At 53.8% G+C, this 27,904-nt stretch overlaps 2 protein-coding genes across 2 annotated transcripts in view; both read left to right on the forward strand.

Moving 5' to 3' along the window:
* LOC147113251 (gamma-glutamyl hydrolase-like) overlaps positions 1-690 on the forward strand; it is a 30,585-nt gene extending 29,895 nt beyond the window's left edge. Inside the window, exon 9 of the mRNA XM_085996110.1 lies at positions 97-690. Coding sequence (XP_085852236.1) covers positions 97-225 — 129 coding nt within the window. The 3' untranslated portion in view covers positions 226-690. The remainder of the gene's footprint in view (positions 1-96) is intronic.
* Positions 691-6,469: 5,779 nt separating this feature from the next.
* On the forward strand, positions 6,470-27,612 carry LOC147113252 (calcium homeostasis modulator protein 3-like). The gene is made up of 2 exons (XM_085996111.1): positions 6,470-7,024; positions 27,169-27,612. The coding sequence occupies exons 1-2, from the start codon at positions 6,470-6,472 to the stop codon at positions 27,610-27,612; spliced, it is 999 nt and encodes a 332-aa protein (XP_085852237.1).
* The last annotated feature ends 292 nt before the right edge of the window (positions 27,613-27,904 follow it).

Consider the following 27,904-nt stretch of genomic DNA (forward strand, 5'->3'; position numbering starts at 1 on the left):
GATTCTAGTTCGTGTTTTGTGTTTCTATCTGTGTGTTTCTACTTACATTCCTGATGATCCCTGTCTCGTTCGTTTGTTAACTCATTCCGTTCTCTCTCAACAGCCAGAAAAAGTCTTCACCGGTTTGAGACGAAGGAAGAGGAGGAATCTGCCTTGATCGACAGTCACAAGCCGGTGTTCCTGGGCGACAAAAGCAGCTTCAGAATCCTCTACTTCTTTGATTAGAGTTCTTTGACTTTTGCCCTGGGTAACTGATGGCGTTCCCGCCTCAGTCTATCTCCTGAGATTCTCAGCATGCAGGAGACGCAGATGCAGTGTGAAGGTTACTGAGGCACTGAGGGTGATGCCGCGGGATTGTGTCCTGTCCATCCGCCATCTCTATTTCTCACCCTCTCCTCCCCCCAGAGCGTTATCTCCTTGTTGCTGCAATTGACCCCCGCACTGCGGTACCTCGTCCGAGTGGCCATTCTCTATGTGCAAACTATTCGACTGTGCAGTGCATCACAGCTGAGCCCGATTCCTGGTATTGGATGGTACTGGACTCTGTATAGGATGGCACTGGACCCTGTATAGGATGGCACTGGACTCTGTATAGGATGGCACTGGATCCTGTATAGGATGGCACTGGACCCTGTATAGGATGGTACTGGATCCTGTATAGGATGGCACTGGACCCTGTATAGGATGGTACTGGACTCTGTATAGGATGGTACTGGATCCTGTATAGGATGGCACTGGACCCTGTATAGGATGGCACTGGACCCTGTATAGGATGGTACTGGATCCTGTATAGGATGGCACTGGATCCTGTATAGGATGGTACTGGACTCTGTATAGGATGGTACTGGATCCTGTATAGGATGGCACTGGACCCTGTATAGGATGGCACTGGACCCTGTATAGGATGGTACTGGATCCTGTATAGGATGGCACTGGATCCTGTATAGGATGGCACTGGATCCTGTATAGGATGGTACTGGATCCTGTATAGGATGGCACTGGATCCTGTATAGGATGGTACTGGACTCTGTATAGGATGGTACTGGATCCTGTATAGGATGGTACTGGATCCTGTATAGGATGGCACTGGACTCTGTATAGGATGGCACTGGACCCTGTATAGGATGGCACTGGACCCTGTATAGGATGGTACTGGACTCTGTATAGGATGGCACTGGATCCTGTATAGGATGGCACTGGACTCTGTATAGGATGGCACTGGACTCTGTATAGGATGGCACTGGACCCTGTATAGGATGGTACTGGACCCTGTATAGGATGGTACTGGACTCTGTATAGGATGGCACTGGATCCTGTATAGGATGGTACTGGATCCTGTATAGGATGGCACTGGATCCTGTATAGGATGGTACTGGATCCTGTATAGGATGGTACTGGATCCTGTATAGGATGGCACTGGACCCTGTATAGGATGGCACTGGATCCTGTATAGGATGGCACTGGACTCTGTATAGGATGGCACTGGACCCTGTATAGGATGGCACTGGACTCTGTATAGGATGGCACTGGACCCTGTATAGGATGGTACTGGACCCTGTATAGGATGGCACTGGACCCTGTATAGGATGGCACTGGACTCTGTATAGGATGGTACTGGATCCTGTATAGGATGGTACTGGATCCTGTATAGGATGGTACTGGATCCTGTATAGGATGGCACTGGATCCTGTATAGGATGGTACTGGATCCTGTATAGGATGGTACTGGATCCTGTATAGGATGGTACTGGATCCTGTATAGGATGGCACTGGACCCTGTATAGGATGGTACTGGATCCTGTATAGGATGGCACTGGATCCTGTATAGGATGGTACTGGATCCTGTATAGGATGGTACTGGACCCTGTATAGGATGGTACTGGATCCTGTATAGGATGGTACTGGATCCTGTATAGGATGGTACTGGATCCTGTATAGGATGGTACTGGACTCTGTATAGGATGGTACTGGATCCTGTATAGGATGGTACTGGATCCTGTATAGGATGGTACTGGATCCTGTATAGGATGGTACTGGACTCTGTATAGGATGGCACTGGACCCTGTATAGGATGGTACTGGATCCTGTATAGGATGGCACTGGACCCTGTATAGGATGGCACTGGACCCTGTATAGGATGGCACTGGACCCTGTATAGGATGGTACTGGATCCTGTATAGGATGGCACTGGATCCTGTATAGGATGGCACTGGACCCTGTATAGGATGGTACTGGATCCTGTATAGGATGGCACTGGATCCTGTATAGGATGGCACTGGATCCTGTATAGGATGGCACTGGATCCTGTATAGGATGGCACTGGATCCTGTATAGGATGGCACTGGACCCTGTATAGGATGGCACTGGACCCTGTATAGGATGGCACTGGACCCTGTATAGGATGGCACTGGACCCTGTATAGGATGGCACTGGACCCTGTATAGGATGGCACTGGACCCTGTATAGGATGGCACTGGACCCTGTATAGGATGGCACTGGACTCTGTATAGGATGGCACTGGACCCTGTATAGGATGGCACTGGACCCTGTATAGGATGGCACTGGACTCTGTATAGGATGGCACTGGACACTGTATAGGATGGCACTGGACCCTGTATAGGATGGCACTGGACCCTGTATAGGATGGCACTGGACCCTGTATAGGATGGCACTGGACCCTGTATAGGATGGCACTGGACCTTGTATAGGATGGCACTGGACCCTGTATAGGATGGCACTGGACCTTGTATAGGGTGGTACTGGACCCTGTATGGGTTTGTGTGGTGTCAGTGACTAGGAACCTGAGCTCGGAACATTCTAGAAACTAGTTTGAGTGATATGGGTAACAAAGCATTCACAGCTCGTGCCTGGAGATCCCTGGGCGTGTGGGAATCGACACACTCAGGGAATACACTCAAGCACCTCACTACTGCTGTCTGATCCACACTCACCTTGTGTCACAGAAGCCGCTGAATAAAATCTGATATGGAGATCCTTGTGTTTGTACAGCGCTGTCTCACAACCCCCTTCACGTACCACGACTTCTTGTCTCGGCAAAATACAGCACCCATTGTTAGCACAGCCCGATCCCACAAACAGCAACAAGGTGAATTACCAGTTAGAGTGAGGTGTTGGTTAAGGGGGGAATGTTGTCCAGGACATTGGGAGAACTCCCCGCTCTCCTGCCAACATGGAAAAGGCCACTTTAATCAGACCGAAAGTGTAAAAGGACCACAGGCCCAGACGGTATGGACCCAGAGGCTGAGGGGACTGAGGAGGAGAGCGTGGAGGCACTGATCGGAACTTTCCAAAACTCCTTGGAATCGAGAATTGCGCTAAAGGATTAGAGGGTGCACCTCTGTTCAAAATAGGGAGAGGGCTTAAGCCTGATAGTCTGACATCCATTGTGGCAAACTTCTGGAGTTAGTTATACGGGCTGATCAGAGAGAGATTCAGAGATTGAGTCAGAGATTGATTCAGAGAGAGATTCAGAGAGAGTCAGGGAGAGATTCAGAGATTGATTCAGAGAGAGAGTCAGAGAGAGAGAGTCAGAGAGAGAGAGTCAGAGAGAGAGAGTCAGAGAGAGAGAGTCAGAGAGAGATTCAGAGATTGATTCAGAGATTGATTCAGAGATTGATTCAGAGAGAGAGTCAGAGAGAGAGTCAGAGAGAGAGTCAGAGAGAGAGTCAGAGAGAGAGTCAGAGATTGATTCAGAGATTGATTCAGAGATTGATTCAGAGATTGAGTCAGAGAGAGAGTCAGAGATTAAGGGCTAAATTTCCCTAAGTAGCAGAATTTACTGTTGAGATAACAGCAAGCTGCTCCTGCCCTGCCAGTGATATACCGCAGAGAAGCAGCCCAATTTTCCTCAGTACCATCATTACGTAGCGACAGTGGGACCAGGGGGAGGGAATCCCAGGTCAGCTGCAGCCCCTGAAAGGGCCAAAGTAGTCATTTGATGCCTGTGATAGTGGCTCACAGCCCTGTGTGAGGCTGGTGCTCCTTCAACGCACCAAGCCCACATATTTACAGAGCTCTGGTTAGACCCCATCTGGGACACGGCGTTCAGTTCTGGGCCCCGCACCTCAGGAAGGATAGATTGGCCTTTTAGGGGGGGCAGCGCAGATTCACCAGAATGATACCGGGGCTAAAAGGGTTAAATTACGAGGACAGGTTGCACAGACTGGGCTTGTATTCCCTCGAGTTTAGAAGATTAAGGGGTGATCTAATCGAGGTGTTTAAGATGATTAAAGGATTCGATCGGGTCGAGAGAGAGAAACTATTTCCTCTGGTGGGGGGAGTCCAGAACAAGGGGGCAGAACCTTAAAATTAGAGCCAGGCCGTTCAGGGGTGATGTCAGGAAGCACTTCTTCACACAAAGGGTGGTGGAAATCGGGAACTCTCTCCCCCAAAAACTGTGGATGCTGGGGGTCAGTTGGAGCTTTGAACACTGAGATCGATGGATTTTTGTTGGGTAAGGGTATCGAGGGATATGGAACAAAGGCGGTAAATGGAGTTGAGGTCCAGATCAGCCATGGTCTCACTGAATGGTGGAACGGGCTCGAGGGGCTGAATGGCCTCCTCCTGTTCCTATGAATCCAGTTGAGTTGCTGCTGCTGTAATATGGCGAAGGAGGCCCAAGCTTTGGGCTAAAGGGGAGTGGGACAATGAAGGGGATGATCCAGTCCTATGGAAAGGGTTGTCTTTGGTGGTCAGAGATGTCTCGCACTAGTCTGGAATAGATAATCGGCAAACCTGCCCAGATCAAACAACCAGGGTATGAAGGTTGAACGATTCACTGAGGGATGGAGATTAACTGACCATGAATGCGGCAATTAATCAGACTGGCCTCTGTGTTTGAAGTTCTGACTACAGATTGGGAGAACATCTCGACACAGACCCTGTTAGCAACCATGTCGGAAAGGAAATCAACTGAACATGGTTGTCAAATGGTCACATTGTCCAAATTAGATTTCAAAGCTTCTTTGAAAAAGACATGAAATCGGGTGATTGTAGGTTGATGGGAATGTTTAAGCGATGTGACTCACAAAGATCTGCTTCGAGGGCACATTGCAAATCAAAAGAAAATAACTTGTATTTCTATAGCGCCTTTCACAACCTCAGGACGTCCCAAAGCCCTTTACAGCCAATGAAGTACTTTTTTGCAGTGTAGTCACTGTTGTAATGTAGGAAATGCAGCAGCCAATTTGCACACAGCAAGATCCCACAAAAAAGCCTCTCAGAAATTGCTGCTGTCCTTGATGTTCTCTGCATTCCTGCTGTAGTTCCCTACTTGTGCCGATCTCTGAGATATGGTACTGAAGTAGGTGAGCACCACTTGACTGACAGGAGCCATGAACTGTGCAACCTCACAGAAGGCAGATTGGAAGCGTTGGCTCGATAACATCTTTTAGAAAGCGTTCTGCAAAAGAAATCCGAGAAAGACACATTGGGCGAAATGTGTTTTGATGAACTGAAGCTTTCTGTAGTTCGTGTTGCAGGATTTAAAACAAAGTCTAGAATGGGGTGAATATAGTCTGGCTTCAAACGGCAGGGATATGTAGAATCATCGCTTCTCCAGTCAGACAGTGCTTGATGTGTGTAACAGAAGGTAAAACAGTTTTTGGATCAGGCTTTGCTGACACTAAGAATGGAGAAGTACCTCTGTATGTTTGGCATTTCAATGTTAAGCTTTAGGACTGGATTTTTTAATAAATTCTTTGATGCCAAATGTTGATCTGTACCCTCCTCCAGCCCTACTACCCCCCGAGATCTCTGCGCTCCTCTAATTCTGCCCTCTTGCGCACCCCGATTTTAATTGCCCCATCATTGGCGGCCGTGCCTTCAGCTGCCTGGGCCCCAAGCTCTGGAATTCCCCCCCTAAACCTCTCTACCTCTCTCTTCCTTTAAGACGCTTCTTAAAACCGACCTCTTTGGCCAAGCTTTTAGTCACCTGTCCCAACATGTATTTATGTGGCTCGGTGTCGAATTATTATCTGATTTACACTCCTGTGAAGCACCTTGGGACGTTTTACTACGTTAAAGATGCTATATAAATGCAAGTTGTTGTTGTTGTTGGCCGGACCTCTTCCTCACCTACGTGATGATGTCATGCAGAAGTGCCGAGCTGGTGCATTGTACCGTGACATTGTCCTGTGTGTTTGCTCACAGATTAAAATCGTGAATTCATGCTGAAATCACAGCGTCCCTTTAATACAATTCCCCATGCAGCAGCCCCACCTTGTGGACAGGTGTGTCCCTGCTCCGTGCCGGCCACACCTGTCGCTGAGTGACAGCTCTTCTTCCAATCGGATGGTGGATTTAAACCCGAGGGCTGAGCGAATCCTGAGGCCAAGAGGGCGGGAGATCTCTAAAAGCAGCGGAGCTCTCAGTTGATGTGCAGAAGTCTCGGTCGACAGTTCGCTTCTCTCCCAGCTCTGCCCTCACGGACGCTCCCAACTCCTTCCGCCATGGATCGCTTTGTCACCATCTTCCGCTACTTCCAGTCCAACTCGGAGTCGATGATGAACGGGATTTGCGGAATCCTGGCCTTGGCGAGTATCCGGATCTACAGCTCCTTCCACTTCACCTGCCCGTGTTTGCCGGTCTACAACACGGTCTACGGGGTTGGGATCATGTTGGTGCCGCCCATCATCCTCTTCCTCTGCGGGGTCATTGTCAACAAGCACTCGCTGCTGATGCTGGAGGAGTGGAAGCGGCCGGAGAGCGGGAGGACCAAGGACACCTCGGTGCTGCGCTACATGTTCCTGGCTGTGGTCCAGAGAGCCGCCGTCGCTCCCGTCGTCTGGCTCGTCGTCACCCTGCTGGACGGCAAGTGCATCATCTGCGCCTTCAGCACCTCCGTGGACCCCGGCCGCTTCGGCAACCTGAGTGGCTACCCCGGAGTGGACCTGCTGACCGCCCTGTCCAAGGTACCATGCAAGGACCTCGCTCCCGACCACCTGCACCACAACCTCACCTTCCCCAAGAAGGCCATCTACAGGTACCTGCGCTCCATCTCCCAGGTAACCAACCCCCCACCCCCGCTCCCTCTTTATTCCCGTCACACTTTAGGAAGGACGTCAAGGCCTTGGAGAGGGTGCGGAGGAGATTGACCAGAACGGTTCCAGGGGATGAGGGACTTCAGTTATGTGGAGAGACTGGAGAAGCTGGGATTGTTCTCCTTACAGCACAGAAGGTTAAAGGGAGATCTGATAGAGGAGTTCAAAATCATGAGGGGTTTTGATAGAGTAAATAAGGAGAAACTGTTTCCAGTGGCAGGAGGGTCGGTGACCAGAGGACACAGAGTGAAGGTGATTGGCAAAAGAACCAGAGGGGAGATGAGGAAACATTTATTTTACGCAGCGAGTTGTTGTGATCTGGAATGCGCTGCCTGAAAGGGCGATGGAAGCAGATTCAATAATAACTTTCGAAAGAGAATTGGAGAAATATTTGAAGGGGAAGAATTTGCAGGGCTCTGGGGAAAGAACGGGGGGAGTGGGCCTAATGGGAGAGCTCTTTCATAGAGCCGGCACAGGCACGATGGGCCGAATGGCCTCCTCCTGTGCTGTGAGATTGTATGATTCTTTTTGCCTCGTTCCTCCGCTGGGGTCTGGGCTCTAGCGGGTTCCTGGTGACGGGTCATACCCTGAGTCAGCCCAGACTGCGAGAGTGAACGGCCCATTCAACCAGAGCCCCATCCTGACTCCAGCCAACGGGGCCAACACTGGATAATAGTCAGCAGCAGAAACCCCGACTAATCTCCCCTCCCCCGCCAACCCCGGTCCGGGGGAACTGAGGCCAATTTTAGCACCTCTACCGTCTGCCCTGGCTAGCTGCCAGCCATGCTCAGTGGGTAGCACTCTCGCCTCCTACATAATCCAGGCCGACACTCCCAGAGGGAGCGCTGCACAGTTGGAGGATCAGTACTGAGGGAGCGCCGCACTGTCAGAGGGGCAGTACTGAGGGAGCGCTGCACTGTCGGAGGGTCAGTACTGAGGGAGCGCCGCACTGTCGGAGGGTCAGTACTGAGGGAGCGCCGCACTGTCAGAGGGGCAGTACTGAGGGAGCACTGCACTGTCAGAGGGGCAGTACTGAGGGAGCGCTGCACTGTCGGATGGTCAGTACTGAGGGAGCGCCGCACTGTCGGAGGGTCAGTACTGAGGGAGTGCTGCACTGTCAGAGGGTCAGTACTGAGGGAGCGCTGCACTGTCGGAGGGTCAGTACTGAGGGAGCGCCGCACTGTCGGAGGGTCAGTACTGAGGGAGCGCTGCACTGTCAGAGGGGCAGTACTGAGGGAGCGCTGCACTGTCGGAGGGTCAGTACTGAGGGAGCGCTGCACTGTCAGAGGGGCAGTACTGAGGGAGCGCTGCACTGTCGGAGGGTCAGTACTGAGGGAGCGCCGCACTGTCAGAGGGACAGTACTGAGGGAGCGCTGCACTGTCGGAGGGGCAGTACTGAGGGAGCGCTGCACTGTCAGAGGGGCAGTACTGAGGGAGCGCTGCACTGTCAGAGGGGCAGTACTGAGGGAGCGCTGCACTGTCAGAGGGGCAGTACTGAGGGAGCGCTGCACTGTCGGATGGGCAGTACTGAGGGAGTGCCGCACTGTCGGAGGGGCAGTACTGAGGGAGCGCTGCACTGTCGGAGGGGCAGTACTGAGGGAGCGCTGCACTGTCGGAGGGTCAGTACTGAGGGAGCGCCGCACTGTCGGAGGGTCAGTACTGAGGGAGTGCTGCACTGTCAGAGGGTCAGTACTGAGGGAGCGCTGCACTGTCGGAGGGTCAGTACTGAGGGAGCGCCGCACTGTCGGAGGGTCAGTACTGAGGGAGCGCTGCACTGTCAGAGGGGCAGTACTGAGGGAGCGCTGCACTGTCGGAGGGTCAGTACTGAGGGAGCGCTGCACTGTCAGAGGGGCAGTACTGAGGGAGCGCTGCACTGTCGGAGGGTCAGTACTGAGGGAGCGCCGCACTGTCAGAGGGACAGTACTGAGGGAGCGCTGCACTGTCGGAGGGGCAGTACTGAGGGAGCGCTGCACTGTCAGAGGGGCAGTACTGAGGGAGCGCTGCACTGTCAGAGGGGCAGTACTGAGGGAGCGCTGCACTGTCAGAGGGGCAGTACTGAGGGAGCGCTGCACTGTCGGATGGGCAGTACTGAGGGAGTGCCGCACTGTCGGAGGGGCAGTACTGAGGGAGCGCTGCACTGTCGGAGGGTCAGTACTGAGGGAGCGCTGCACTGTCAGAGGGTCAGTACTGAGGGAGCGCTGCACTGTCGGAGGGGCAGTACTGAGGGAGTGCCGCACTGTCGGAGGGGCAGTACTGAGGGAGCGCTGCACTGTCGGAGGGTCAGTACTGAGGGAGCGCTGCACTGTCGGAGGGTCAGTACTGAGGGAGCGCTGCACTGTTGGAGGGGCTGTACTGAGGGAGGGCCGCACTATCGGAGGGGCAGTACTGAGGGAGCGCCGCACTGTCGGAGGGTCAGTACTGAGGGAGCACCGCACTGTCGGAGGGTCAGTACTGAGGGAGCGCCACACTGTCAGAGGGGCAGTACTGAGGGAGTGCTACACTGTCAGAGGGGCAGTACTGAGGGAGCGCTGCACTGTTGGAGGGGCAGTACTGAGGGAGCGCTGCACTGTTGGAGGGGCAGTACTGAGGGAGCGCTGCACTGTCAGAGGGGCAGTACTGAGGGAGTGCTACACTGTCAGAGGGGCAGTACTGAGGGAGTGCTGCACTGTCAGAGGGTCAGTACTGAGGGAGTGCTGCACTGTCGGAGGGGCAGTACTGAAGGAGCGCTGCACTGTCAGAGGGGCAGTACTGAAGGAGCGCTGCACTGTCAGAGGGACAGTACTGAGGGAGCGCTGCACTGTCGGAGGGTCAGTACTGAGGGAGCGCTGCACTGTCGGAGGGTCAGTACTGAGGGAGCGCTGCACTGTTGGAGGGACAGCACTGAGGGAGCGCCGCACTGTCGGAGGGGCAGTACTGAGGGAGCGCTGCACTGTTGGAGGGACAGCACTGAGGGAGCGCTGCACTGTCGGAGGGGCAGTACTGAGGGAGTGCCACAGTGTCGGAGGTGGCATCTTCCGGATGAGATGTTAAATCGAGGCCCTGCCTGCTCTCTCTGATGGACGGAAAAGATCCCGCTGCCACTACTGGAAGAAGAGCAGGGGAGTTCTCCCGATGTCCTGGGCCAATATTTATCCCTCAACCAACTGACGAAAGGTCATTGACCTGAAACGTTAACTCTGTTTCTCTCTCCACAGATGCTGCCGGACCTGCTGAGTGTTTCCAGCATTTTCTGTTTTTATTTCAGATTCCCATATTTTCTGCAGTATTTTGCTTCTGACCTAAAACAGATTATCACATTATTATTGCATTGCTGTTTGTGGGACCTTGCTGTGCGCAAATTGGCTACCATACTTCCTACATTACAACAGTCACTGCACTTCATAAGAACAAAAGAATTAGGAGCAATGAGATCATGGCTGATCTTCAACCTCATCTCCACTTTCCCGCACTATCCCCATATCCCTTGATTCCCTTAATATTCAAAAATCTGTCGATCTCAGCCTTGAATATACTCAATGACTGAGCCTCCACAGCCCTCTGGGGTAGAGAATTCCAAAGATTCACCACCCTCTGAGTGAAGAAATTTCTCCTCATCTCAGTCCTAAATGGCCGACCCCTTATTCTGAGACTGTGGCCCCTGGTTCTAGACTCTCCAGTCAGCGGAAACATCCTCCCTGCATCTACCCTGTCAAGCCCTGTAAGAATTTTGTATGTTTCAATGAGATCACCTCTCATTCTTCTAAACTCCAGAGAATATAGGCCTAGTCTACTCAATAACTTCAAAAGTACTTAATTGGCTGTCAAGCGATTATGGGATGCCTTGAGGTTGTGAAAGGCGCTATAGAAATGCAAGTCTTCCTTGTCACCTGGCAGAAATAACACAACAGCCTCGCCTCTCAGGCCCGAGTTAAAATAGCAGTTGGGCCCCAATGACATCATCATACCCCAATTTGCATATTTAAAGCCCCGCCCCGCCGGATTCAGGCAGCTGTCCTTGTGCCTGCTCAGCAGCCCAGGTTAAAACAAGGACGGCGGGAGGGGGGCGGACAGTCGGTGGATAATTCACGGGGCGCGTAGGGTTAAAATTACCACACCAGTTACAATCACAGGAAATGCATCTTGTGGTGAGTTCCTGACCTCACTGTCGTTGCACAAGGCTGGGTAAAAACAAAGAATTCACTTTAACCCACCCAAATATATCAGATAACTGCAACCCATTCATTGTCACTATTGTCACATTCCAGCACTCCCAGGGCGGCTATAACACGGGTTAGATACAGAGTAAAGCTCCCTCTACACTGTCCCATCAAACACTCCCAGGGCCGGGACAGCACGGGTTAGCAGAGTAAAGCTCCCTCTACACTGTCCCATCAAACACTCCCAGGGCAGGTACAGCATGGGTTAGATACAGAGTGAAGCTCCCTCCACACTGTCCCATCAAACACTCCCAGGGCAGGTACAGCAAGGGTTAGATACAGAGTAAAGCCCCCTCCACACTGTCCCATCAAACACTCCCTGGGCATGGACAGCACGGGTTAGATACAGAGTAAAGCTGCCTCTACACTGTCCCATCAAACACTCCCAGGGCAGGTACAGCACGGGTTAGATACAGAGTAAAGCTCCCTCTGCACTGTCCCATCAAACACTCCCAGGGCAGGTACAGCACGGGTTAGATACAGAGTAAAGCTCCCTCTACACTGTCCCATCAAACACTCCCAGGGCAGGTACAGCACAGGTTAGATACAGAGAAAAGCTCCCGCTGCACTGTCCCATCAAACACTCCCAGGGCAGGTACAGCACAGGTTAGATACAGAGTAAAGCTCCCTCTACACTGTCCCAACAAACACTCCCAGGGCAGGTACAGCACGGGTTAGATACAGAGTAAAGCTCCCTCTGCACTGTCCCATCAAACACTCCCAGGGCAGGTACAGCACGGGTTAGATACAGAGTAAAGCTCCCTCTGCACTGTCCCATCAAACACTCCCAGGGCAGGTACAGCATGGGTTAGATGCAGAGTAAAGCTCCCTCTGCACTGTCCCATCAAACACTCCCAGGGCAGGTACAGCACGGGTTAGATACAGAGTAAAGCTCCCTCTACACTGTCCCATCAAACACTCCCAGGGCGGCTACAGCACAGGTTAGATACAGAGTAAAGCTCCCTCTACACTGTCCCATCAAACACTCCCAGGGCAGGTACAGCACAGGTTAGATACAGAGTAAAGCTCCCTCTACACTGTCCCATCAAACACTCCCAGGGCAGGTACAGCACGGGTTAGATACAGAGTAAAGCTCCCTGTACACTGTCCCATCAAACACTCCCAGGGCAGGTACAGCACGGGTTAGATGCAGAGTAAAGCTCCCTCTACACTGTCCCATCAAACACTCCCAGGGCAGGTACAGCACGGGTTAGATACAGAGTAAAGCTCCCTCTACACTGTCCCATCAAACACTCCCAGGGCAGGTACAGCACGGGTTAGATAGAGAGTAAAGCTCCCTCTACACTGTCCTATCAAACACTCCCAGGGCAGGTACCGCATGGGTTAGATAGAGAGTAAAGTGCCCTCTACACTGTCCCATCAAACACTCCCAGGGCAGGTACAGCACGGGTTAGATACAGAGTAAAACTCGCTCTACACTGTCCCATCAAACACTCCCAGGGCAGGTACAGCACGGGTTAGATACAGAGTAAAGCTCCATCTACACTGTCCCATCAAACACTCCCAGGGCAGGTACAGCACGGGTTAGATACAGAGTAAAGCTCCCTCTACACTGTCCCATCAAACACTCCCAGGGCAGGTACAGCACGGGTTAGATACAGAGTAAAGCTCCCTCTACACTGTCCCATCAAACACTCCCAGGGCAGGTACAGCACGGGATAGATACAGAGTAAAGCTCCCTCTACACTGTCCCATCAAACACTCCCAGGGCAGGTACAGCACGGGTTAGATACAGAGTAAAGCTCCCTCTACACTGTCCCATCAAACACTCCCAGGGCAGGTACAGCACGGGTTAGATACAGAGTAAAGCTCCCTCTACACTGTCCCATCAAACACTCCCAGGGCAGGTACAGCACGGGTTAGATACAGAGTAAAGCTCCCTCTACACTGTCCCATCAAACACTCCCAGGGCAGGTACAGCACGGGATAGATACAGAGTAAAGCTCCCTCTACACTGTCCCATCAAACACTCCCAGGGCAGGTACAGTACGGGTTAGATACAGAGTAAAGCTCCCTCTACACTGTCCCATCAAACACTCCCAGGGCAGGTACAGCATGGGTTAGATACAGAGTAAAGCTCCCTCTGCACTGTCCCATCAAACACTCCCAGGGCAGGTACAGCACGGGTTAGATACAGAGTAAAGCTCCCTCTGCACTGACCCATCAAACACTCCCAGGGCAGGTACAGCACGGGTTAGATACAGAGTAAAGCTCCCTCTGCACTGTCCCATCAAACACTCCCAGGGCAGGTACAGCACGGGTTAGATACAGAGTAAAGCTCCCTCTACACTGTCCCATCAAACACTCCCAGGGCGGCTACAGCACAGGTTAGATACAGAGTAAAGCTCCCTCTACACTGTCCCATCAAACACTCCCAGGGCAGGTACAGCACGGGTTAGATGCAGAGTAAAGCTCCCTGTACACTGTCCCATCAAACACTCCCAGGGCAGGTACAGCACGGGTTAGATGCAGAGTAAAGCTCCCTCTACACTGTCCCATCAAACACTCCCAGGGCAGGTATAGCACGGGTTAGATACAGAGTAAAGCTCACTCTACACTGTCCCATCAAACACTCCCAGGGCAGGTACAGCACGGGTTAGATAGAGAGTAAAGCTCCCTCTACACTGTCCTATCAAACACTCCCAGGGCAGGTACCGCATGGGTTAGATAGAGAGTAAAGTGCCCTCTACACTGTCCCATCAAACACTCCCAGGGCAGGTACAGCACGGGTTAGATACAGAGTAAAACTCGCTCTACACTGTCCCATCAAACACTCCCAGGGCAGGTACAGCACGGGTTAGATACAGAGCAAAGCTCCATCTACACTGTCCCATCAAACACTCCCAGGGCAGGTACAGCACGGGTTAGATACAGAGTAAAGCTCCCTCTACACTGTCCCATCAAACACTCCCAGGGCAGGTACAGCACGGGTTAGATACAGAGTAAAGCTCCCTCTACACTGTCCCATCAAACACTCCCAGGGCAGGTACAGCACGGGTTAGATACAGAGTAAAGCTCCCTCTACACTGTCCCATCAAACACTCCCAGGGCAGGTACAGCACGGGATAGATACAGAGTAAAGCTCCCTCTGCACTGTCCCATCAAACACTCCCAGGGCAGGTACAGCACGGGTTAGATACAGAGTAAAGCTCCCTCTGCACTGTCCCATCAAACACTCCCAGGGCAGGTACAGCACGGGTTAGATACAGAGTAAAGCTCCCTCTACACTGTCCCATCAAACACTCCCAGGGCAGGTACAGCACGGGTTAGATACAGAGTAAAGCTCCCTCTACACTGTCCCATCAAACACTCCCAGGGCAGGTACAGCACGGGTTAGATACAGAGTAAAGCTCCCTCTACACTGTCCCATCAAACACTCCCAGGGCAGGTACAGCACGGGATAGATACAGAGTAAAGCTCCCTCTACACTGTCCCATCAAACACTCCCAGGGCAGGTACAGCACGGGTTAGATACAGAGTAAAGCTCCCTCTACACTGTCCCATCAAACACTCCCAGGGCAGGTACAGCACGGGTTAGATACAGAGTAAAGCTCCCTCTACACTGTCCCATCAAACACTCCCAGGGCAGGTACAGCACGGGTTAGATACAGAGTAAAGCTCCCTCTACACTGTCCCATCAAACACTCCCAGGGCAGGTACAGCACGGGTTAGATACAGAGTAAAGCTCCCTCTACACTGTCCCATCAAACACTCCCAGGGCAGGTACAGCACGGGTTAGATACAGAGTAAAGCTCCCCCTACACAGTCCCATCAAACACTCCCAGGGCAGGTACAGCACGGGTTAGATACAGAGTAAAGCTCCCTCTGCACTGTCCCATCAAACACTCCCAGGGCAGGTACAGCACGGGTTAGATACAGAGTAAAGCTCCCTCTACACTGTCCCATCAAACACTCCCAGGGCAGGTACAGCACGGGTTAGATACAGAGTAAAGCTCCCCCTACACCGTCCCATCAAACACTCCCAGGGCAGGTACAGCACGGGTTAGATACAGAGTAAAGCTCCCTCTACACTGTCCCATCAAACACTCCCAGGGCAGGTACAGCACGGGTTAGATACAGAGTAAAGCTCCCTCTACACTGTCCCATCAAACACTCCCAGGGCAGGTACAGCACGGGTTAGATACAGAGTAAAGCTCCCTCTACACTGTCCCATCAAACACTCCCAGGGCAGGTACAGCACGGGTTAGATACAGAGTAAAGCTCCCTCTACACTGTCCCATCAAACACTCCCAGGGCAGGTACAGCACGGGTTAGATACAGAGTAAAGCTCCCTCTACACTGTCCCATCAAACACTCCCAGGGCAGGTACAGCACGGGTTAGATACAGAGTAAAGCTCGCTCTACACTGTCCCATCAAACACTCCCAGGGCAGGTACAGCACGGGTTAGATACAGAGTAAAGCTCCCTCTACACTGTCCCATCAAACACTCCCAGGGCAGGTACAGCACGGGTTAGATACAGAGTAAAGCTCCCTCTACACTGTCCCATCAAACACTCCCAGGGCAGGTACAGCACGGGTTAGATACAGAGTAAAGCTCCCTCTACACTGTCCCATCAAACACTCCCAGGGCAGGTACAGCACGGGTTAGATACAGAGTAAATCTCCCTCTACACTGTCCCATCAAACACTCCCAGGGCAGGTACAGCACGGGTTAGATACAGAGTAAAGCTCCCTCTACACTGTCCCATCAAACACTCCCAGGGCAGGTACAGCACGGGTTAGATACAGAGTAAAGCTCCCTCTACACTGTCCCATCAAACACTCCCAGGGCAGGTACAGCACGGGTTAGATACAGAGTAAAGCTCCCTCTGCACTGTCCCATCAAACACTCCCAGGGCAGGTACAGCACGGGTTAGATACAGAGTAAAGCTCCCTCTACACTGTCCCATCAAACACTCCCAGGGCAGGTACAGCACGGGTTAGATAAAGAGTAAAGCTCCCTCTACACTGTCCCATCAAACACTCCCAGGGCAGGTACAGCACGGGTTAGATACAGAGTAAAGCTCCCCCTACACTGTCCCATCAAACACTCCCAGGGCAGGTACAGCATGGGTTAGATACAGAGCAAAGCTCCCTCTACACTGTCCCATCAAACACTCCCAGGGCAGGTACAGCATGGGTTAGATACAGAGTAAAGCTCCCCCTACACTGTCCCATCAAACACTCCCAGGGCAGGAACAGCACGGGTTAGATACAGAGTAAAGCTCCCTCTACACTGTCCCATCAAAAACTCCCAGGGCAGGTACAGCACGAGTTAGATACAGAGTAGAGCTCCCTCTACACTGTCCCATCAAACACTCCCAGGGCAGGTACAGCACAGGTTAGACACAGAGTAAAGCTCCCTCTAAACTATCCCATCAAACACTCCCAGGTTGGGTACAGCATGTGTTAGATACAGAGTAAAGCTCCCTCTACACTGTCCCATCACACACTCCCAGGGTAGGTACAGCACAGGTTAGAAACAGAGTAAAGCTCCCTCTACACTGTCCCATCAAACACTCCCAGGGCAGGTACAGCACAGGTTAGATACAGAGTAAAGCTCCCTCTACACTTTCTCATCAAACACTCCCAGGGCAGGTACAGCACGGCTTAGATACAGAGTAAAGCTCCCTCTACACTGTCCCATCAAACACTCCCAGGGCAGGTACAGAATGGGTTATATACAGAGTAAAGCTCCCTCTACACTGTCCCATCAAACACTCCCACGGCAGGTACAGCACGGGTTGGAGACAGAGTAAAGCTCCCTCTGCACTGTCCCATCAAACACTCCCAGGGCAGGTGCAGCATGGGTGAGATACAGAGTAAAGCTCCCTCTACAGTGGCCCATCAAACACTCCCAGGGCGGGTACAGCACGGCTTAGATACAGAGTAAAGCTCCCTCTACACTGTCCCATCAAACACTCCCAGGACAGGTACAGCACGGGTTAGATACAGAGTAAAGCTCCCTCTACACTGTCCCAGCAAACACTCCCAGGGCAGGTACAGCACGGGTTAGATACAGAGTAAAGCTCCCTCTACACTGTCCCATCAAACACTCCCAGGGCAGGTACAGCACGGGTTAGATACAGAGTAAAGCTCCCTCTACACTGTCCCATCAAACACTCCCAGGGCAGGTACAGCACGGGTTAGATACAGAGTAAAGCTCCCTCTACACTGTCCCCATCAAACACTCCCAGGGCAGGTACAGCACGGGGTTAGATACAGAGTAAAGCTCCCTCTACACTGTCCCATCAAACACTCCCAGGGCAGGTACAGCACGGGGTTAGATACAGAGTAAAGCTCCCTCTACACTGTCCCCATCAAACACTCCCAGGGCAGGTACAGCACGGGTTAGATACAGAGTAAAGCTCCCTCTACACTGTCCCATCAAACACTCCCAGGGCAGGTACAGCACGGGTTAGATACAGAGTAAAGCTCCCTCTACACTGTCCCAGCAAACACTCCCAGGGCAGGTACAGCACGGGTTAGATACAGAGTAAAGCTCCCTCTACACTGTCCCCATCAAACACTCCCAGGGCAGGTACAGCATGTGTTAGATACAGAGTAAAGCTCCCTCTACACTGTCCCATCAAACACTCCCAGGACAGGTACAGCACGGGTTAGATACAGAGTAAAGCTCCCCCTACACCGTCCCCATCAAACACTCCCAGGGCAGGTACAGCACGGGTTAGATACAGAGTAAAGCTCCCTCTACACTGTCCCATCAAACACTCCCAGGGCAGGTACAGCACGGGTTAGATACAGAGTAAAGCTCCCCCTACACAGTCCCATCAAACACTCCCAGGGCAGGTACAGCACGGGTTAGATACAGAGTAAAGCTCCCTCTGCACTGTCCCATCAAACACTCCCAGGGCAGGTACAGCACGGGTTAGATACAGAATAAAGCTCCCTCTACACTGTCCCATCAAACACTCCCAGGGCAGGTACAGCACGGGTTAGATACAGAGTAAAGCTCCCCCTACACCGTCCCATCAAACACTCCCAGGGCAGGTACAGCACGGGTTAGATACAGAGTAAAGCTCCCTCTACACTGTCCCATCAAACACTCCCAGGGCAGGTACAGCACGGGTTAGATACAGAGTAAAGCTCCCTCTACACTGTCCCATCAAACACTCCCAGGGCAGGTACAGCACGGGTTAGATACAGAGTAAAGCTCCCTCTACACTGTCCCATCAAACACTCCCAGGGCAGGTACAGCACGGGTTAGATACAGAGTAAAGCTCCCTCTACACTGTCCCATCAAACACTCCCAGGGCAGGTACAGCACGGGTTAGATACAGAGTAAAGCTCCCTCTACACTGTCCCATCAAACACTCCCAGGGCAGGTACAGCACGGGTTAGATACAGAGTAAAGCTCGCTCTACACTGTCCCATCAAACACTCCCAGGGCAGGTACAGCACGGGTTAGATACAGAGTAAAGCTCCCTCTACACTGTCCCATCAAACACTCCCAGGGCAGGTACAGCACGGGTTAGATACAGAGTAAAGCTCCCTCTACACTGTCCCATCAAACACTCCCAGGGCAGGTACAGCACGGGTTAGATACAGAGTAAAGCTCCCTCTACACTGTCCCATCAAACACTCCCAGGGCAGGTACAGCACGGGTTAGATACAGAGTAAATCTCCCTCTACACTGTCCCATCAAACACTCCCAGGGCAGGTACAGCACGGGTTAGATACAGAGTAAAGCTCCCTCTACACTGTCCCATCAAACACTCCCAGGGCAGGTACAGCACGGGTTAGATACAGAGTAAAGCTCCCTCTACACTGTCCCATCAAACACTCCCAGGGCAGGTACAGCACGGGTTAGATACAGAGTAAAGCTCCCTCTGCACTGTCCCATCAAACACTCCCAGGGCAGGTACAGCACGGGTTAGATACAGAGTAAAGCTCCCTCTACACTGTCCCATCAAACACTCCCAGGGCAGGTACAGCACGGGTTAGATAAAGAGTAAAGCTCCCTCTACACTGTCCCATCAAACACTCCCAGGGCAGGTACAGCACGGGTTAGATACAGAGTAAAGCTCCCCCTACACTGTCCCATCAAACACTCCCAGGGCAGGTACAGCATGGGTTAGATACAGAGCAAAGCTCCCTCTACACTGTCCCATCAAACACTCCCAGGGCAGGTACAGCATGGGTTAGATACAGAGTAAAGCTCCCCCTACACTGTCCCATCAAACACTCCCAGGGCAGGAACAGCACGGGTTAGATACAGAGTAAAGCTCCCTCTACACTGTCCCATCAAAAACTCCCAGGGCAGGTACAGCACGAGTTAGATACAGAGTAGAGCTCCCTCTACACTGTCCCATCAAACACTCCCAGGGCAGGTACAGCACAGGTTAGACACAGAGTAAAGCTCCCTCTAAACTATCCCATCAAACACTCCCAGGTTGGGTACAGCATGTGTTAGATACAGAGTAAAGCTCCCTCTACACTGTCCCATCACACACTCCCAGGGTAGGTACAGCACAGGTTAGAAACAGAGTAAAGCTCCCTCTACACTGTCCCATCAAACACTCCCAGGGCAGGTACAGCACAGGTTAGATACAGAGTAAAGCTCCCTCTACACTTTCTCATCAAACACTCCCAGGGCAGGTACAGCACGGCTTAGATACAGAGTAAAGCTCCCTCTACACTGTCCCATCAAACACTCCCAGGGCAGGTACAGAATGGGTTATATACAGAGTAAAGCTCCCTCTACACTGTCCCATCAAACACTCCCACGGCAGGTACAGCACGAGTTAGATACAGAGTAGAGCTCCCTCTACACTGTCCCATCAAACACTCCCAGGGCAGGTACAGCACAGGTTAGACACAGAGTAAAGCTCCCTCTAAACTATCCCATCAAACACTCCCAGGTTGGGTACAGCATGTGTTAGATACAGAGTAAAGCTCCCTCTACACTGTCCCATCACACACTCCCAGGGTAGGTACAGCACAGGTTAGAAACAGAGTAAAGCTCCCTCTACACTGTCCCATCAAACACTCCCAGGGCAGGTACAGCACAGGTTAGATACAGAGTAAAGCTCCCTCTACACTTTCTCATCAAACACTCCCAGGGCAGGTACAGCACGGCTTAGATACAGAGTAAAGCTCCCTCTACACTGTCCCATCAAACACTCCCAGGGCAGGTACAGAATGGGTTATATACAGAGTAAAGCTCCCTCTACACTGTCCCATCAAACACTCCCACGGCAGGTACAGCACGGGTTGGAGACAGAGTAAAGCTCCCTCTGCACTGTCCCATCAAACACTCCCAGGGCAGGTGCAGCATGGGTGAGATACAGAGTAAAGCTCCCTCTACAGTGGCCCATCAAACACTCCCAGGGCGGGTACAGCACGGCTTAGATACAGAGTAAAGCTCCCTCTACACTGTCCCATCAAACACTCCCAGGACAGGTACAGCACGGGTTAGATACAGAGTAAAGCTCCCTCTACACTGTCCCAGCAAACACTCCCAGGGCAGGTACAGCACGGGTTAGATACAGAGTAAAGCTCCCTCTACACTGTCCCATCAAACACTCCCAGGGCAGGTACAGCACGGGTTAGATACAGAGTAAAGCTCCCTCTACACTGTCCCATCAAACACTCCCAGGGCAGGTACAGCACGGGTTAGATACAGAGTAAAGCTCCCTCTACACTGTCCCCATCAAACACTCCCAGGGCAGGTACAGCACGGGGTTAGATACAGAGTAAAGCTCCCTCTACACTGTCCCATCAAACACTCCCAGGGCAGGTACAGCACGGGGTTAGATACAGAGTAAAGCTCCCTCTACACTGTCCCCATCAAACACTCCCAGGGCAGGTACAGCACGGGTTAGATACAGAGTAAAGCTCCCTCTACACTGTCCCATCAAACACTCCCAGGGCAGGTACAGCACGGGTTAGATACAGAGTAAAGCTCCCTCTACACTGTCCCAGCAAACACTCCCAGGGCAGGTACAGCACGGGTTAGATACAGAGTAAAGCTCCCTCTACACTGTCCCCATCAAACACTCCCAGGGCAGGTACAGCATGTGTTAGATACAGAGTAAAGCTCCCTCTACACTGTCCCATCAAACACTCCCAGGACAGGTACAGCACGGGTTAGATACAGAGTAAAGCTCCCTCTACACTGTCCCAGCAAACACTCCCAGGGCAGGTACAGCACGGGTTAGATACAGAGTAAAGCTCCCTCTACACTGTCCCATCAAACACTCCCAGGGCAGGTACAGCACGGGTTAGATACAGAGTAAAGCTCCCTCTACACTGTCCCATCAAACACTCCCAGGGCAGGTACAGCACGGGTTAGATACAGAGTAAAGCTCCCTCTACACTGTCCCCATCAAACACTCCCAGGGCAGGTACAGCACGGGGTTAGATACAGAGTAAAGCTCCCTCTACACTGTCCCATCAAACACTCCCAGGGCAGGTACAGCACGGGGTTAGATACAGAGTAAAGCTCCCTCTACACTGTCCCCATCAAACACTCCCAGGGCAGGTACAGCACGGGTTAGATACAGAGTAAAGCTCCCTCTACACTGTCCCATCAAACACTCCCAGGGCAGGTACAGCACGGGTTAGATACAGAGTAAAGCTCCCTCTACACTGTCCCAGCAAACACTCCCAGGGCAGGTACAGCACGGGTTAGATACAGAGTAAAGCTCCCTCTACACTGTCCCCATCAAACACTCCCAGGGCAGGTACAGCACGGGTTAGATACAGAGTAAAGCTCCCTCTACACTGCCCCATCAAACACTCCCAGGGCAGGTACAGCACGGGTTAGATACAGAGTAAAGCTCCCTCTACACTGCCCCATCAGCGTGCCAAGCTCAGAGGCATTCCCCCTGTTGTAGCAGTGTGATGTCTCCATTTCCCACAGCTGCTCTCCTGGGCCCTGAATTTGCTCTCCCCCTTCGTGTCTGTTATATACCTGACACAGCTAAATTTACATAGAATTACGTAGAATGCACAGCATGGAAGCCGGCCATTCGGCCCAACCTGTCCGTGTCGGCCTTCACCCTCCACGTGAGCAAATAGTTCTAATCACATTTACCCACCCTGTTCCCACATCTCTTTCCCTTTATCCTCCTCTCCAATCTAATCTTCAGTGTTGACACAGTTTCTGCCTCAATCACTAACCCTGGGAGTGAATCCCACAGCCTCACAACTCTCTGTATGAAGAAGTTTCTCCTGCCCTCTGTTCTAAATCTCTTGTGTTTAATCTTGTATCACTGGCCCCTCATTCTCGACCCTGAATATTGAAAACATCTCTGTCTACCCTGTCCCATCCTTTGATAATTTTAAACTTTTCTATCATATCGCCCCCGTAATCTGGGTTGTTCTTATGATAAAAGCCCAATATTTGTGTCTTCCCAATTGCCGGTTGTCTCCTGAGCCTCTAATGGCCCTGGGAGAGGGTCAGCTGTTTAGGGTCAAGGCGTCTCCATGATGACACACCAGGTAATGGAAGATCGGTACCGGGTCTAGTGACTGTGGGTGACTCAGTGATCTGAGCTGTGAGCCATTCTCCAGGCCTCTGTTCACGATGGACGCCAGCACCGGGTCTAGTGACTGTGGGTGACTCAGTGATCTGAGCTGTGAGCCATTCTCCAGGCCTCTGTTCACGATGGACGCCAGCCTGACTCATTGTTGGCCCCCAGAGGGTTGGACCTGCCACGACAGACTGGGATTGTTCCCACTCAGCTGCAGATACCCGTGCTGGCCAAAGCCCTCGCTCCCGTGCTGGCCAAAGCCCTCGCTGGACAAACAGCGGAAAGCTGACCCATGCTCGGAACGGTAGACAGTGCGCTTTTAGTCACACAGTTGGGGGAGGCGAGGGGGGGCTGGAAATCATGACTCTCTCCATTCTGTGTCTAAATCCTCTGGAGTTATGATCAGTGTGGTGTGTTCCTGTGGGAGAGAGTGTGTCTCTCTGTGTAGTTTGGTTTGGAGAATGGGCAGTTTCTGTCCTGCCTGAGCAGTCAGTCCCTATTCTAGAATGGAGACCTTCACCCCTCTGTCTGGGTTGGGTTGAAGCCCAAATCCAAGGAGGGAAAGGTCAGTGTTTGACCCTCTGAACCCCTCGGTTTGAGGCTGTGAAGTGCAGGGTGAGAGCTGGAGTGATCCAGGAGAGCCGAGCTCAGCAACTGGTTCACCCTGAGGTGGGGTTAGCGGAACCTAGTGAGAGGTGTTCTCGTCCAGCGATGCTGATATTTCATGTGGTAAAGGCCTTCAATGGAAATTTCATTCTAAGCAGGTTATTTAGGTGTGGGCGAGTAACCTGTTCGACAGGTAGTCCATCCCTTCGAACTGCCACCTTACTTGACTCTTTGTTTTATCGATCCGACTGTAGTCATTGTCCTCCGGAGACTCCGCTCTCATTCCTCTTCACCCCCAAATTCACCCATCCTACACACTCTCCCCCTCCCCGTCCTACACATTCCCCCCGTCCCCGTCCTACACACTCTCCCCCTCCCCGTCCTACACATTCTCCCCTCCCCGTCCTACACACTCCCTCCCTCCCCGTCCTACACACTCCCCCTCCCCGTCCTACACACTCTCCCCCTCCCCGTCCTACACATTCCCCCCGTCCCCGTCCTACACACTCTCCCCCTCCCCGTCCTACACACTCCCCCACTCCCTGTCCTACACACTCCCTCCCTCCCCGTCCTACACACTCCCCCTCCCCGTCCTACACACTCTCCCACTCCCCGTTCTACACACTCCCCCCCTCCCCGTCCTACACACTCCCCCCCCTCCCCGTCCTACACATTCCCCCCCCTCCCCGTCCTACACACTCTCCTCCTCCCCGTCCTACACACTACCCCCCTCCCCGTCCTACACACACTCCCCCTCCCCGTCCTACACACACTCCCCCTCCCCGTCCTACACACTCTCCCCCTCCCCGTCCTACACTCTCCCCCTCCCCGTCCTACACACTCTCCCCTCCCCGTCCTACACACACTCCCCCTCCCCGTCCTACACACTCTCCCCCTCCCCGTCCTACACTCTCCCCCTCCCCGTCCTACACACGCTCCCCCTCCCCGTCCTACACACTCTCCCCCTCCCCGTCCTACACACTCTCCCCCTCCCCGTCCTACACACTCTCCCCCTCCCCGTCCTACACACTCTCCCCCTCCCCGTCCTACACACTCTCCCTCCCCGTCCTACACACTCTCCCCCTCCCTGTCCTACACACTCTCCCCCTCCCCGTCCTACACACTCTCCCCCTCCCCGTCCCACACACTCTCCCTCCCCGTCCTACACACTCTCCCCCTCCCCGTCCTACACACTCTCCCCCTCCCCGTCCTACACACTCTCCCCCTGCCCGTCCTACACACTCTCCCCCTCCCCGTCCTACACACTCTCCCCCTCCCCGTCCTACACACTCTCCCCCTCCCCGTCCTACACACTCTCCCCCTCCCCGTCCTACACACACTCCCCCTCCCCATCCTACACACTCTCCCCTTCCCCGTCCTACACACTCTCCCCTCCCCGTCCTACACACTCCCCCCTCCCCGTCTTACACACTCCCCCCTCCCCGTCCTATACACTCTCGCCTCCCCGTCCTACACACTCTCCCCCTCCCCGTCCTACACACTCCCCCCTCCCCGTCCTACACACTCCCCCCTCCCCGTCCTACACACTCCCCCCTCCCCGTCCTACACACTCCCCCCTCCCCGTCCTACACACTCCCCCCTCCCCGTCCTACACACTCTCCCCCTCCCCGTCCTACACACTCTCCCTCCCCGTCCTACACACTCTCCCCCTCCCCGTCCTACACACTACCCCCCTCCCCGTCCTACACATTCCCCCCCTCCCCGTCCTACACACTCTCCCCCTCCCCGTCCTACACACTCTCCCCCTCCCCGTCCTACACACTCTCCCCCTCCCCGTCCTACACACTCTCCCCCTCCCCTTCCTACACACTCCCCCTCCCCGTCCTACACACTCTCCCCCTCCCCTTCCTACACACTCCCCCTCCCCGTCCTACACACTCTCCCTCTCCCCGTCCTACACACTCTCCCCCTCCCCGTCCTACACACTCTCCCCCTCCCCGTCCTACACACTCTCCCCCTCCCCGTCCTACACACTCTCCCCCTCCCCGTCCTACACACTCTCCCCCTCCCCGTCCTACACACTCCCCCCTCCCCGTCCTACACACTCTCCCCCTCCCCGTCCTACACACTCCCCCCTCCCCGTCCTACACACGCCCCCCTCCCCGTCCTACACACTCTCTCCCTCCTCCCGGCACCTGCACTGTGTCCCACTTTAACCCATTCTCTCCCAAAACTTCAAACCTGTCGAACACCTCCCCTCCCTCCTCTCCCCTCTCTCCCTCACTCTCCCCTCCCTCCCTCACTCTCCCCTCCCTCCCTCACTCTCCCCTCCCTCCCTCACTCTCCCTCCCTCACTCTCCCCTCACTCTCCCCTCCCTCCCTCACTCTCCCTCCCTCACTCTCCCCTCCCTCACTCTCCCTCCCTCCCTCACTCTCCCTCCCACCCTCACTCTCCCCTCCCTCCCTCACTCTCCCTCCCTCACTCTCCCCTCCCTCCCTCACTCTCCCCTCCCTCACTCTCCCTCCCTCCCTCACTCTCCCCTCCCTCACTCTCTCTCCCTCACTCTCCCCTCCCTCACTCTCCCTCCCTCACACTCCCCTCACTCTCCCTCCCTCACTCTCCCCTCCCTCCCTCACTCTCCCTCCCACCCTCACTCTCCCCTCCCTCCCTCACTCTCCCTCCCTCACTCTCCCCTCCCTCCCTCACTCTCCCCTCCCTCACTCTCCCTCCCTCCCTCACTCTCCCTCCCACCCTCACTCTCCCCTTCCTCACTCCCCCTCCCTCCTCTCCCCTCCCTCCCTCACTCTCCCTCCCACCCTCACTCTCCCCTCCCTCCCTCACTCTCCCCTCCCTCACTCTCCCCTCCCTCACTCTCCCCTCCCTCACTCTCCCCTCCCTCACTCTCCCCTCCCTCACTCTCTCTCCCTCACTCTCCCCTCCCTCACTCTCTCTCCCTCACTCTCCCCTCACTCTCCCTCCCTCACTCTCCCCTCCCTCCCTCACTCTCCCTCCCTCCCTCACTCTCCCTCCCACCCTCACTCTCCCCTCCCTCCCTCACTCTCCCTCCCTCACTCTCCCCTCCCTCCCTCCCTCTCCCCTCCCTCACTCTCCCTCCCTCCCTCACTCTCCCTCCCACCCTCACTCTCCCCTTCCTCACTCCCCCTCCCTCCTCTCCCCTCCCTCCCTCACTCTCCCTCCCACCCTCACTCTCCCCTCCCTCCCTCACTCTCCCCTCCCTCACTCTCCCCTCCCTCACTCTCTCTCCCTCACTCTCCCCTCCCTCACTCTCCCCTCCCTCACTCTCCCTCCCTCACTCTCCCCTTCCTCACTCTCCCTCCTCTCCCCTCCCTCACTCACTCTCCCCTCCCTCACTGTTCATTCTCGATGATAGCGTGCAATAAAAGCCAAGTAGATGGAGTTAAGATACAGATCTCATTGATTGGTGGAACAGGCTCGAGGGGCTGAATGGCCTCCTCCTGTCCCTATGCTCCTCTGACAATATAGAAGTGTTTAATGGGATAGGGTTAGGAAACAAAAATATTGTAGACACCCAGGGCAACAACACAAGAGGGCACAGGGTCAAGGTTCAAAGGGCAACTTTGGGGCAGAGGGCAGGATGTATTTCTTTACAGAGAGGGTGATGCAAAGCTGGAACAGAATCCCAAGAAGGGTGCAGGACCCTGGGATCATTCAGCAATCAGTTGATGGTGTAATGGGGAGATGACAGGGCTGGGGTCAGAAGGATTTTCATCATCCAAACTGATCCAATGATATTGGCCCTTGACTTGGTCTTCCAATGGCTGTTTGTTGACTGTTGTCCTCAGGCTCTGGGATGGAGCATCCTTCTCCTGTTGATCTTGGCTGCGTTCCTCGCTCGCTGTCTCAAGCCCTGCTCCAAACACGTCACCTTCCTGCAGACCAGATACTGGAGCAACTACATCGACATCGAGCAGAAGATCTTCGATGAGACATGCTGCGAGCACGCACGAGGTTTTGCCCGGCAGTGCGTCATCCAGTTCTTTGCCAGCATGCAGACCGAGTTCAAGGCGTACTGCCCTGGGGTGGCGGGGGAGGAGTGCGAGCAGCTGCACGGCATCACAGACAAGGAGCAACTCAACAACCTCCTGAAGAAGTGGTACGAAACAAAGCCTTCGTTGAAGATCAGCCCCATCAGCCAGCAGCGAGCAAGTGGTTACCCCTCCATCTCCTGGTATAACCCTCACACCCAGCTGCAACCATTGGCCAGCGCCAAACAGACGGTGGTGTAGGAGGGTGCCTCGCTCCTGGACCACCGCCCCTCAGCATTTCACACTCCTTCCCGAGCAAGGCAAACTCTCACTGCAGGGAATGGTTCCCAGGACAGCGGACACCTTCGAGCACCGGTCACTCCCCCCATACCGGTCACTGTCCAGTACTGGTCACTCTCCAATACCGGTCACTCCCCCCATACCGGTCACTGTCCGGTACCGGTCACTGTCCAGTACTGGTCACTCTCCAATACCGGTCACTCCCCCCATACCAGTCACTGTCCGGTACCAGTCACTGTCCAGTACTGGTCAC

The sequence above is a fragment of the Somniosus microcephalus genome, chromosome 8 (genome assembly GCF_052327205.1).
Source record: "Somniosus microcephalus isolate GS21.2 chromosome 8, FLI_Smic_1.0, whole genome shotgun sequence".
NCBI lineage: Eukaryota > Metazoa > Chordata > Chondrichthyes > Squaliformes > Somniosidae > Somniosus > Somniosus microcephalus.

Excerpts from the sequence above, each read along its gene's own strand:
- LOC147113252 (XM_085996111.1), top strand. The coding sequence starts at position 6,470 with ATGGATCGCTTTGTCACCATCTTCCGCTACTTCCAGTCCAACTCGGAG. Across the intron at positions 7,025-27,168 it reads ACCTGCGCTCCATCTCCCAG|GCTCTGGGATGGAGCATCCT; the intron begins GTAACCAACCCC and ends TGTTGTCCTCAG.